This window comes from Thermobia domestica, chromosome 2 (genome assembly GCF_964235325.1).
Source record: "Thermobia domestica chromosome 2, izTheDome1.hap1.1, whole genome shotgun sequence".
NCBI classification, from domain to species: domain Eukaryota; kingdom Metazoa; phylum Arthropoda; class Insecta; order Zygentoma; family Lepismatidae; genus Thermobia; species Thermobia domestica.
The window spans coordinates 184,556,250-184,570,842 of record NC_137455.1 but is presented as its reverse complement, the minus strand read 5'-3'; the positions used below and the strand labels follow the sequence as shown (position 1 = coordinate 184,570,842).

The 14,593-nt window shown below is 35.0% G+C and overlaps 1 protein-coding gene across 2 annotated transcripts in view; it reads right to left on the bottom strand.

Moving 5' to 3' along the window:
• The window catches only part of LOC145678128 (uncharacterized), a 148,867-nt gene that overhangs the window by 49,022 nt on the left and 85,252 nt on the right, over positions 1 to 14,593 (bottom strand). For both annotated transcript variants that reach the window (XM_081748235.1, XM_081748236.1), the window contains exons 13-15: positions 13,822 to 14,036; positions 8,571 to 8,829; positions 4,397 to 4,629 (exon numbers count right to left, since the gene is read on the bottom strand). In XM_081748235.1, the coding sequence (XP_081604361.1) occupies positions 4,397 to 4,629; positions 8,571 to 8,829; positions 13,822 to 14,036 (707 nt within the window). The remainder of the gene's footprint in view (positions 1 to 4,396; positions 4,630 to 8,570; positions 8,830 to 13,821; positions 14,037 to 14,593) is intronic.

Here is a 14,593-nt window from a genome sequence, read left to right as displayed (position 1 = left end):
GGGGGCATAGGTTAGCATTGCCCCCCCCCCGAACTTTTTGACAAAAAACAAAAATGATACTTATAAGATCCTTCAATTCTGATTTGTATTAACCGTGCCCCCCAACAGACAAAAGGTCTGCCCCCCCCAGCAACCAATTCCTAACTCCGCCTATGCTGTATATTTAAAAATTTACGGCCAGAGCCCGTGCAGACCTCTAAAATAAATGTGTACTTTACCCAGAATAGTAGCTTTGCTACTTCCATATTTAGAGACGGCAGACCACAGTTTAATAGGCTGACAGCGTATACTTGAAGATACCAGCGATTCTAAAGCTATTGTTGACCTATCAAAAGTATTACATGTCAGAAAGTGCTGTGGAAACCAGTGTATTAAATCAACGCAAACATGTATGGAAGGCATCTGAATTTTGACAGAATGAGATTATACAAGTAAGTGAAATATCACCGTGAATGCGAAGAATTTGTAATTTACGAACGCTTGTTATATCAAATACATGTTAAAGATAACCCTTGATTATTATCTTCCGGTACGCCCGATCTCCGTGATGCATCACAGCTCCAAATCAGACCACAATTCATACTCGACCTTCAGTCTGTGTATATCCTCCACCATTAGGTGTGCTTGTGCAAGTTGTCTTCTGTAATATGCAACGAACATAAAGGTGAAGTTAAGAGAGAGATTTCAAACTTGTGAAGGCGGAAGAGCATCTCGGTTTCTTTCAGAAATGTATATTTCTAACATGAACTGACCCTCAAAGGTAGTAGATTTGGAGACTATGCAACAAAAGTTTGGAATGACCTAATTTGTCCTAAGACATATATGGAAACTTACTTAAGTAAGTACGATCGAAAACACGGTAACACCAATGGCGTCAAGGTTTCTCCAAAGATCGAGCATTTGAGATTTTTTTTCGAGACTACCCACTCCTCACTAAAAACCAGGAAAGTATTATACTGTCAGAAACTCGAGATCTTCCAATGACGCCAGAGAACACCTTGTGTGTAATGAGTAAAAGATATTAATAAAAAAAAAATTGTGATCAGTAATTCATATGGAGAGAATGAGTTAGTGATAGCCCTACGCCATTTACTGCCCTGTGCAATAGCAGAATTTGCTACCTCTCCTTTCCTAAACAGCCATGAATTTAAGTATGTGACCCCACCATAATGTTAATAGCGTTAATAAAAGTAAGCAGCATTCACTGATTAATATTAATAATACTAATAATAAATTATTTAGTTCACGTGTATAAGGGTTTAGTGAAAAATTTTCTACTATTAAAAGGTGTGTAAAACCAAAATCAGTTTCTAGTGTCTCCGGTTCACCTTTACGCACTATTTCCACTATTTCAGTATCAATTAACGAGGTTAAAATATTTGAGCCTGTTAATTATCAGTTTGTCACAAGAACATCTATTAATTAGCGATTGCTACGCCACTGTAATGCGTATAACATGGAAAGACACGACGTAAATATTTTATCACTTCATAACTAAGAGGGCTACAGTAAATCAATTTGATCAGATTCTCTCCAACACCAACTAAAATCTATGTCTCTTAAGCAAATGGCAATTCAAAAAAGAAAATCATAATGATGTCATGCGAAAATTAAAATCAATCCAATTATTAGGTACATAAAGATACAATATCTATTATAATTGTCCAAATATCAAGAGAATATTACTTTAAAATGCGACTTTGATAAATATCGCCAATAATAGGCTTTTTGAACAATAGGATTGGAAATGCATTTACTTAAATCTATAACTAATCTACTTTATCGCGTCGTGTTCTATTAGTTCAGTGTTATTAGACCAAAAAAATCCCGCGTCAGGTTTGGTCACTATGTCCACCATATTGGATAGCAGATTTCCAATGCCAAAAGTTTTAGTAGAGACCTAGCATTCACTTTAACTGACTATAATACAGGTTGTAAAAACAGCAGAAATATGAATCGTACCTCGTTGAAAAGATATTTAATTATTTGTTCTTATTGTGTGAAAATTGAAGAAATTTATATTTTCCCGAAAGGGGAAAAAAGGAAAATTCTACAAAATTTCTTAAAACAAAAGTGAAAATTTGAGCTTTTGGATTTTTATTACAACATTGTAGGGAGAAGAAACATAAAATATGTACAAAATTATTGGCTACACCCTTCTTAGTAAAACATAAAAATACATACATACATACGTATATATATATATATATATATATATATATATATATATATATATATATATATAGAGAGAGAGAGAGAGAGAGAGAGAGAGAGAGAGAGAGAGAGAGAGAGATAGATAGATAGATAGATAGATAGATAGATAGATAGATAGATAGATAGATAGATAGATAGATAGATAAAGTCAATCCAATTCCGAGGTTGAGACTTTTTCTAGGGGTTGTAATATTGATTAAATCTTTAAATAACGCATACTTGTTTATCCACTTAGTCATCATCATCCTATGGAAGACAGTGGCAAACTACCCTGGGTTTATTTTGCCCTAGGACCTACATTCAGGCAGAACACTACATCATTATTATCATCAATTCAGGTAATGATCCTGTAAAACTAGAATCTATTTTACTAAAACAAGAACTCCCGAAGTTTGTAAAACAAAGCTTCTTCACAATTAGACAAAGTGAGAAGTTTTGGTGCGGAATTTGGAGTGACCTGACAATTGAACAGGCTTTAATGAGAGCTATGAATGGTAGTGGTAGCCAGTGCTTAAAGTGACATCAGATGAGGTGACGGTATGGAACAAATATGACTACTTAAAGCAGTAATTTTGACAGAACTCTAAAGAGCAGCTCTACTCCTGACATTTTTGCACCATTTTTGACGTGAAAATCCATAGAAAGAGAGAGAGTGAGTGAGTGAGGACTAATATTTTAATGTTTTACTCCCAACTATCATCGGCCTAACAGAAATAAATATTTATAAAATGATTTTGCTTTCCTAAGATTTTGCTTAAGCATATCGGCCATCGTAATGTGGAAGAACACGGATGGTACGTTTACTTAAATATTGCATTTACAATAACATAATAATCTAACGCGGTTTAATATATGCCCATATGCTTTTTCGTCTCGTTTCCAAGGCTTTGTAGGCACTCTCGTCTCGTCTCAAGTATCTAGTATTTAATGATTCTTTCCAATCTCATTTCCATTTTCAAAAGCCTCTTCTGGTCTCGTCCCGTGGTCAACACTAATTTTCTTATAATTCTAAATACAGAAGTAAACACAATGTGAAAAGATTAATTTTGAATTTAAAAAAGAGTCGTGTCCAAGCCGGGGGCAAGCTTTTTCATATGCACAATAATTCATGCAAAATATACCTGGTCCATTCTTTTGAGATATCTCAGTATCAATTCTACAACAGTCTTTCATACGTTAGTCATTCAATACCATATCGTTAACCTGCTCCATGATTTGTGGTATATGTCCTTCATGGGGTCATCTTCACGGCTGACATGCCCATGTTTAAACTCAACTGGCCCTTACTTAATTGAAAGCCGTTCAAAAGGAAGAAGTATTCCTATTAGCTTTGATAAATTTTGCATGAATTTTATCATTAAACAGTTTTTGATGTACACACATGCATACATACACACACACACATAAAACAAATACAGCACGATACTCAATATTGTGCTTTTCACCAAAACATAGACATCATTTCTGCTACACATATCTGGCTAACTACTTTTGTGAAACATCCTGCAATTTCACAATTATGAGATTATGAGTATGAAATATGTACCACTCAAGATAAATAAATAAATTAAATCAAATAAAAATGAAGAAATCTCGCCAATAATAGTGCGATCAGTGTGCAAGGTCGAGAACTTTTCAGATTATTCTCGTAATTACTTAACTATACCCAAAGTACTAGTTTTTATTTAATAAAAGGTCTCATAGAGTAGATAGCTAAGGGGCAAATAAGAAGTAAGTGGGTCACTTTTCAAGATGGCGACATACGAGACCTCTGACCAATGTAAGGAATGTCTATCCAAGTTCTTTTGCTTCAGGTATGATAGTACGACTTACATTCGGTGGATTTTCGAGTGCGACAAGAAAGAAAAAAATATCTATGAGAGTCTACAACAAAGAGGCGGGACTGAAAGTAGCGTTAAAAGAAAATAGTTCACTCTAGTAATTTGCTACATTACATTTATCATATAATTGTGTAGCATTGTATTGAAGGATAAAGATAACTTATAAGCAAGGAGACAACAAAAAGTAAAACATACAAGTAAATCTTAATATTAAAATGTAATAATACTGTTAAAATTATATTCTAAAATGTTTAACTTCTTTGTTTGTTTGTTTGCTTACTGCTGAGACCAAAATAGTATTTACCTTAGGAATCAATTTGTAAATCTGAAGACATACTTACCCTAGCGGAAGGCCCGAATCTTGTCAACAGAGCGTTGAGTCTCCGTTGCCTTCGCAATTCTTCGCTGTAGTCCTCTTCGCATGTGTATGTCCGGAATAAATGTGTTGATGATCTCACACCCAAAATGGTAAGAAGTACAGAGTTAGGAAGGAAACGTCCTTTCGAGCAGAACACTAGTTGTTCTTCTGTTGCAATAACTGCTTTATCTTCAAATTCAGTCACATCAACCTTACCTGGAACATATATGGGAAGCATCTAAATTTATATCTAAACTTAAAACTTGCTGTTTTTACTATTAAGAATAGTCATATTTGTGAAATAATAATAACATTGCTTCATGTCGTAATTGCTGATAGATGCTGTAGGATGCATAAAACTCAAATAATAAATCTTACCCTTGTAAAAAAAAAAAAAAAAAAAAACTGTAACTGTCATGAAAAGAAATACGATGTGCAGTGTATATATAGGTTTATTATTATTTTAAATTTCTTGACTTTCCTGGGAGTAAACACTAGTGTGAATTTCCTGATAACTGTAGTTCACTTTTCTGCCAGTTTTAGAACTTTTTTAAAAAAATGAAGTGTATGAAACTGACGTGAACTTTGTCTTTCATGAGAGAAAGCAAAAGAAAAAGGAGTTTGGCAACATTGCACCAGGAAATGGTTTGCAAAAATAAAGATGATGGATAGTTTTTTAAGTGTTTATGGTATATCTCTAGAAACTGTATAGTAACACATGGCGGTATCTTACGGGATAAACATTTCGTTTTGTGAGTTCACATTAAATTTTGTTTCTTTGTGTCTGCTTAGCTTATTATCTTCAGGGGTCTACAGTGATAGTCACCAATGTTATAAAACAATGTAAAGTGATTTTGAGCATTTTCACACCTGAAGTTGAAAAGGAATTCTTGGGTACGGTGCATTGCATAAAAGAAAGGAAAAGAAGAAAGTTCAGATTCCACGAAATTGTTGGTGCACTCTGGATTTAATAGAAATATAGCTTAATGTAGAAATAGTAGCATCCTATATAGCTAGATGCGTCATTTAAAAGGACAGTGCCCCCAACAGAAGTCCTGTTTATAATAACATTGTGAAATGTTTTCCGATATTAATAGTAAATGACACTTGTTTATTAATCTTTCTCTGCCTTGTGGTAGTATAATCAAGGTGACCAGACTCCCGTTTTAGCCGGGACAGTCTCTTTTTCCCAACCGTTGTCTCGTTTTTTTTATTTATTCTCGAACGGGACGCCTAAATGTCCCGTTTTTAAGTAAAAATGACCTAGGTGTCCCGTAATTATTATTCAAAATATAAATCGTCAATGCAAATTCCACTCTCTTTCGTACCAACACTCGTTGGCAAGGTTCAACCGTGTCTAGAACTTCTGAATTTTCAAATAGGAATTGAGTGTTCGTAGTTCAAGTAGAAATTGAGTGGGAATTCTGTGTGTTCAACTAGTTAAAAGAATTGTTGGGAATACACTCTTACTTGTGTATTTTGTAAATTGAGAACACTGCTGAGTCCCAAAATGCAATCTGGAAGTCCCTCCTCCCGTAGCCAATTCGTATGCGTCCCGTTTTCGCAAGTGAAAATTCTGGTCACCCTGAGTATAATAGTTTATTACTAATTTTTATACTGGCACGAAAATTACTTGCTTGTGTTCATTTTCAATGTTCTGTGGTCAGATTTCGATTGATGAACTGAGTGATTGGAGATTAATGTACCTTTCCAATATAAAGACTACAGGACGAGTTCTATTGTTTAAAATGGATGCGAACACTACTTGGATTTGTTGTTCGAGGGAAGCACTCGTATTAAGAAATAAATCGAGACGACACATATAGAAAGCTGGTGCGTTAGCCACCAAGCTACACGGTCAGCTTCTTAAGTTCTTTATTTTAACAACACGTGAGGGGAAGAAATCAATCCATGAGAGGATTGAAGAAAAATATTATTTGGATTGTGGGATGAAATTGAAACTCTTCCCTGATGTAGCACACAAATACAAGCATGACGCAAGTGCTAAAATATTGCTCCTTTTGAAAATGATAAGTGGAAGCACTAATTTCACTCATTAAGTCTGTAAGATTTTTACTGGACGGCCTCGGCAATTTAAGCTTTGGCCTAATTTAAACAGTGTTGCAAATTTCAGCAATGCTTATCAGATTTCCGAAGCAGTGTTGAGATATCGAAGTGGTGTAAATGAGAAAATGATTTGTTCGTCAATTGCAAACCACACAAGTATTTAGATATTATACATCTAAGCATTTTTTTAAAAATAAAATCTTTAAAAAATATTAAAAATTTCAACTTCGTAATTTCGTTCCTGTTCATTCGAAACACGTCATATCATGACTATGATATCCAACGCTAAAGTTCTTTAAATGTTCATTGCTTTGTCCGTCTCCGTTGAACTGTATATGCGATGGAGGCTTCCAAACTTTGGATGTTTGTTATACTATAGCGTCCTTAGTTCGAAGCACTAAATAATAAATGCCCTATTTTAAATTTTCGTTTAGAATGTAGATTTGAAATATGTAATAATCTGACGGAGTACCATTTGAAAAATATAACTTTATATTGGGTTGGCAACAGTGTTTATTGGGCAACACTAATAATAATAATAATAATAATAATAATAATAATAATAATAATAATAATAATAATAATAATAATAATAATAATAATAATAATAATAATAATAATAAATTTAGTTTAAAAGCTACAAGGACATTTCAAGATAGATGGTCCAGTCTGTATATACAGATGGTTATTAAAATAATAGGAACACCTGAAGTTCGGAACATGTGAAAAGTCTGGGATAGCAGTGGGCTGGCTGCCATCTCAGAGCCAGCCGGAAGATGATGCTTTGTTAGGGCGTACTCCATATTGCGTGGGGAGCAGTAGAACGGCAGTGTGGAGTGAACTGAACAGACAATGATACTGTAAAATGGGGACCTCCTAGTTTCCAAAGAGGGAAGGTTGTGCCCTCGATTATGTGGTGTGAGAGGACGAAAATGGCAAGTGTGAAGTGTTTTGGGTGTGTCATGAGGGACAGTGTCCAAGGCGATGATGTCCTACAAAACTCACGGCAAAACCACATCAGCGAAAAGGAAAAGCGGTCGAAAGAAAACCCTCAGTGACATGCCCGCTGAACATTAAAGCGGATTGTCAGTCAGAACCATCGTGTGACTGCGATGTAAGTGACGGAGTAACTCAAGCAGCATTTCCGACAGCCTATGTCGATAATCTTAGCTCGCCAGCAGTTGCATGATATGGCCATGCAAGGTCGGAATGGACGGTCGAAACCGCTGAAGGAATCATCACACTTCAGCACGATGGCATGCCACATAGCTCACTGATGACTGGAAACGAGTGTTATGGTCGGATGCGTCATCGTTGATCTTATTTCAACGTATGTGTAGCGGACGCCCAAAGAAGTGCTCAGGCCCTGTGATGCTGTAGGTCGCAATATCCTGATTTCTGGTGGATCCCATGCCGATGCTTCTCTGCCTATGATCATCTCGCCATTTTAAGGGTTCATGTGCATCCTATGGTCCAGATGTTTCCAGGCAATGACTTCATATTTCAGGATGATAATGCGTCCATTCACTCAATTGGAACTGTTGCAGGGTGATTTGATGAACATTGGGATGAAGTTGGACACCTTCCTGGCGCGCCCAACCCTCGGACATCTGTGGTCGGTTTTGAAAACAGATTTCTGCTACCACTCTCTCTCGTGGAACTGAGTGATGCACTGAACACGAAATGCTGAAATATTCCACTTGCCGCCATTCGTGACCTCTGACTCCATTCTATGTCGCATCAGAGCTACTCTGGGGATGAAAGGTGGTCCAATGCCATATCAATCTGGTAAGTTGCATTTTTCAGATGTTCCCATTATTTTGATAACGATCTGTATATATTCATGTAAGTTGAGTTTTAGGTGTAACATTTGCTAAATTACTTTTAAGTATATATACGTAGATAGATGCGTTTTCTTAATCTGATGAGTTTATATACTAGTTAGCTGTGGTCAGATTTTACTGGTTTGTAGAGTGAAGTAAAATACGTAACACTAATATTATATATAGTAGACACTAATGTTATGTTAATATAGTATATATATTTGTTAATTAATGACGTTTTCAAAATCCTTAAGCTGACTTCCTTACCATATCTTGCTCTAAATAATTCGTACATGTTGAGACCCTTACAGATCTTCATCTGTGCCTTCCTTCTGTCAAGTATATTTGTGCGTACAGGTCTTTGGATATCATCACGTAGTGGTTTGCCTTCTAATACAGAGCGAATAGACGTCGCCCATACTTTGCTTCCAATCTTCCTTCTTTCAGCAAATTTCTTTGAACCAATTCTTTCTCCGTCCAATATGTTAAAAATATCACCATCTCGTTCATCCAGCAATTCTATTTGCTGAAAAAAGTGTAAAGTTTTCAGTTAATACCATAATCTGAAGTTGACTTGCATAGAGAAATAAATTTTTAGTATTAAAACTCATATGTCCATTCACTGATTTGCTGATTGAATCTTGAATGTTATTCTCGCTCGTGTATTCCTGTTATATTGTGCACACACACACACACACACACACACACATATATATATATATATATATATATATATATATATATATATATATATATTTAGTGGGTAAGCTATATATAGTCATTAAAATATAAAACTTTTACCTAGTTTGCTACTTGCCGTTAAAGTGCATGTGTATGCACTACCGTTAATACTATAAATTGAAATATCCCAGTGGAGAAGAAAAATGAGAATGAAAAAATATGACAGAAACAACTATCAGAAGCTTCCAGAACGTTTATGGAGCTATAAGTAAAAGTACACCTAATGTAGAATATAGTTATGTTAGTGATAGATTGATAAGCCCAAACATAAACTTACGCCAGAGAACAATTGAGGGTGTTAGCGCAACAGTGGTCTAACCCACATTTTTAAAAATGGAGAAAAATCAAGTGAAACTTAAACACTTTTTTTTAATACAATATATGTATATACAATGTATGACACATTCAACCACTTGCGCTTGCTTTTGTTATATTGTACAAAAAAAAATACATGTGTTTAAGTTTAACTCGATTTTTCTCCATTTTTAAAAATGTAGATTAGACCACTGTTGCGCTAACCACCTCAATTATAAAAATAGTGCCTTGGTCAATTTAAAGTTTCCTCCTGTACCTCCGGATTCAGAATGTGAGATCAAGGATGATCCTTCGCCTATGAATACTTCATCATATGATGACAAAAATTCTTGTCAAAATTAATGACTACGACAATGATGATGATGATCTCTTTTGCCGCAACTGAGAAGCTTCACGGTCTTCTGCTAACCTCTTCGTCTTCACCTACGATTTCTCTGTTTTGATATCGTCCATCAATAGTACTCTTCTTCGTCCTCTCCCCTTTCCTGCCACTATACCCTCTAGCATGTCCCTCATGATACATTTCTTCTCAGCCAATGTCTCAATCAGTTTCTCTTCCTTTTTTCAATTACATTTTAAAATGTTCTTTTCTCTCCCACCATTTCTAACACCTTCTCATTCGTTTTCCACTCGATCCAGCTAATTCTCGCCATTCTTTTCCACACTCACATTTTGAAAGCTTCCAGTTGTTTTTCACAATTTGCGTAATGTCTTTCTGTCACATACAGTACAATACTCCATACAAAGCATTTTATGGATCTTAATTGGCTCATAAGCTAGAAGTAATATCCATAGTAACACAGACAAGCACCTCGTATGTTTAACTATGAGTAAATCAATATGGGGTATGACTTCCTCTACAGGTCCAGACTAACGAACCCTACGCAATTAATAGAGTCAGGAATTTTTCTAGTAAGTTAACAAAAAAAACTTTACTATTATTTCTTATTTTTTACGTACTTTGATTTTAGAAAATGGACAAATAGACTTACAAACAGTGGCAGATCCAGTGGGCGATAGCCCCCCAGAAGAGGAAACGTTATGCCATTTATTTTCTACTTCGTTCGGAAATGTTGGCATCATTTTCCGTGTCCTGTGTCTTCAATGTATAGCATTTTTTCTCCTAGCCGGAGCTCCGTCCAAGGTTATGGTCCTAACGCAGCTGCCTAGTTTCCTAGATAGAAGTTCGCCGCTACTCTAAAAGATTGGGATGATTGCAGAGGCGGATACAGGACGGAATTCTGGGGTGCGGTGGGTTGTAATACTGCTACTTAGAGCTACTTTTAAGAGCTCCAAACTCTGGGATGGGTTTTATTTATATATAAAATTAAAAAAAAAGTTTCCTTGTCGGGGTGGATCGCCCCCCTGGATCCGCCACTGGTTGATTGTCATCGATGTTGCATTCTCAATTATCGAGCATCATTTCCTGTAGCAGATCCTTTCACTTCTCTTTGAATGTCCTTTGAGGATTACGAATGGTTTCTGGTGAAAAGCCCTCTCAGCAATACATGCTGCACATCCCAAACATGCTCGATCGAGCTGAGAAGGTAGATATGAAGAACATCTTTAAAATATCTTTCGCTTGTCAGAGATTCTCTTTCCAATAGCCGCAATTGGATATGGGGTATGACTTCCTCTACAGGTCCAGACTAACGAACCCTACGCAATTAATAGAGTCAGGAATTTTTGGAATCAGGAGTCAGGAATTGCGGTCATTGGAGATTCTCTTTCCAATCGGGCTGTCCATTGACCATTATGCCGTCCCAAGCCATGATTTCATCACACAATTTCCAACCTTTTCACAGCGCCTATTGATGTTGTCAAGTTACATCAGATATGCTGACATTCAGAAAAAGATGTAAGACTGGACCAGATTTCACTTGTGAATAGAACTCCAGCTAATTCTTTATTCGATGAAACACTGTGTTCTTGATACTATTGCAAACGTGAGATACTAATAAATATTTACATTTAAAATAAATTTACGAACATAAAATCCAATCTTATTCATTCACCTTGACTCAAGTGATTGGTATTATTTCGGTTATTCCATTCTGCAGATAACATTATATAGCGATTGTTTCCTGTGATTGCGCTTCGTGAATGCTCTTCTAGAGGCATTCCTAATTGTATCTTGGCCACGTAGCTCTTTGTCTGTAATCAATTCCCATTTTATTTGCAAAAGTGGTCATTCCTTCTTCCTTCCAATTTGTCGATGATTCGACTAATCTGAAGCTTGCTAAGAAACATGGAGAAGCTTTGTGCCATGCTTAGGATTGGATCTCAGGAAATGTACACACTACACTAAACCAGTGAAATCATTGCTTTCACTATCACATCTGGGAACAATAATCTAAAAACAGCCGGCTCTACTGACCTCTTACCCCTACAAATCTCCATTCAGGAGCAGGACAGTAGATAAGAACTTCGATTTCCTACTGCATCTGACAATTTGTGTAACATGGAGTCGAAGTAGCCTGTAATCTAGAACCCATCATACGAGTTTTGGATTAGCGTAAGATTAAACTTCTCAAATTCGAACATTTAAGAGAATAAATGAAATTATTTAGATGTTAAAAAAGAAAGAAGAAAAAACAAACGAAAAATGAACAGTTTACCAAAAAAGACTACATAATTGCAAAATGTTCAAAGTGCTATTATATAATGAATGTAGAGATCATCAATAAGCAATTTTATTAATGAAATTGCAATCTAATTAGTACACCTCAATTATGTGATTAGATGAATGTATTCACTGGATTAGGGGGATGATGAATGTCCTGAAAAAGGAAATCCTAAAGTACTATGATTATGAACTTGTATATATCTATAGGTATATATCGATAAGATAAGAATTATTTTTTGTTGTGAAAATAACAAGATGTAATAAGGAAACGTTAAATCTTAAGTTAGTATATATACTAAGGGTTTCTCCACGCTTCCCTCATTCCTGTAAATTTTGGTGAGTAACTTGAAATCTAAAATCGCAAAGTGAGCCAGGTAGAATTTTTAAGATGCTAACAAACTGTTTCCAGATTTTTCTTATAGGCTAAAAACCAGAGTGCTCATTTATGAGATTATAATTGTGAGGCACTCGAATTTCTACACTATACTAAAAGCCTTGAAACAAACTATTTATAAATTTCTGACGTTGTGTGTTATTTTAACTTATTCACTGATTTTTGTTAATGGCAAGAAGCTACACTGGTAAGGTATATATCGGGCTAGAGATAATTAAAACAACACTATCCTAGGAAGAAAGCGAAGTAAATAAATAAAATAACATTTATGTAAACATATATTGTTATAATATACTAGCAGCGTTCACCCCGCTTCGCTGCGGTCACCCCGGAACGCAATAAACTTTGTTACTTAGATAATTTTTACTTTTTCGCTTTCAAATTGCAGTAAATGTTAACATTATAGCGCCTGTCATTTATGTTAACCCGCCGAGTGACACGGTCATGCGGGTTGCATATAAATACGTTTATTTTTATACCTATGATGAACTAACAAAGTGATTTGTACGTTATGGACACTTGAATGGTCAATTATCTCAAGACACTGGTAATTAAAAATTAAAGTGATATGATAAAAACCATCTAGGGTCCAAATCCTAATAACCCCCCAAAAATAAAAGAAATTGGTTCAGCCGTATTAGCGTGATGAGCTAACAAAGGATTTGTGCGTTCTCTTTTATAATATAGATATATATATATGAAAATCTGTAACAGTGAAGATAGACATAGTTGTTTGAAAATCTGAATTTAAATATAATTTAGGAGAAGAACCTTACAAATATTTATTTTATGGATCAGGTAATATAAGCGAATAACAAATAGGTTTCATTCTAAGTGTAGTGAGGACATTTAATGTTGATTTCAATTTTATATTATTAATGGGTATCGTATTTAAATTTATGATAACGTTAGGGCCGCGGTGGTTCAGTAGTGGAGCGTTCGCCTCTGTTGCATGGTGCCCCTGGTTCGATCCCAGCTCGCGTCAAGTTAAATTTGTTGGGGACAAACACCGTGTGCGTGGATTTTCTCGGGAGTTCTCCGTTTCCTTTAGCATAGCCGGCATAATCGCGGGACGTACAACCCAAAGAGTTTTTTTTTTTTTATGATAATGTTACATAGTGTATCATGATTAAGCTCATGAAATACACTTGCAAAGTATTTTCTGTTCTAACTTCAATATTTTTCTTCGTAAAATTGCTTTATGTTTACTTCTCTTCCTCCTCTTCTCCTCTTACTACTACTACTACTACTACTACTACTACTACTACTACTACTATTATTATTATTATTATTATTATTATTATTATTATTATTATTATTATTATTATTATTATTATTATTATTATTATTATTCCTACTACTACAGTAGTTTATGAAATAAGGAAGGTATACTTTTGTTATTATAGCTAAATGTATCTGGTCTACATCTAACGAAAACAAACCTCATCTTTCATCCTAAACAATTTATTTCTGAATTCATCTTCAGGTTCAGAACGTGCAAACAGAAATAGTGGACGAGAAGCTCTTGGGAATAATGTACGAATATACTGAATGTCTTCTAAGTTTTGTTCTTTATCAAGGGATGGTCTTGGTTCTTCCTTTTCTTCCTCCCGGACTTGATATATGAGAATTTTCTGAAATAGTTGGGGTGTCAAATCTGCAATAATAATAATAATAATAATAATAATAATAATAATAATAATAATAATAATAATAATAATAATAATAATAATAATAATAATAATAATAATAATAATAATAATAATAATAATAAATAATTATTTCAAGTTTTAAAAATAATATTATAAGATACGAAGCTTAATTAATTAGAAACCAACTCTATATTATAGCCAAGGCTGCGAATGATACCACGCAGTGATCACATAATAATTCCAGATATTTCTTTTAAAATTTCTATCGAAGAAACAGTATAACCATTTGTAATAATGTTATAAAAAAATCTTTCGATTAACTACGTAGTAATGTTTTAATTATGCCATCATAAAAAGAAAAAATGAAATTAAATCTTTAACGTCCTATGGTTATGCCGGTTAGGCTAAAGGAGACGGTGATAATGATAAATGAGTGAAATGGTGGAATGAAGAAAGTGGGAGGAAATGGGAGAACCCCGAGAAAACCCACGAGCACGGTGTTTGTCCACCACAAAGTCCACAAGGCTCGATCTGGGATCGAACCAGGGACCCCAAGCACCGG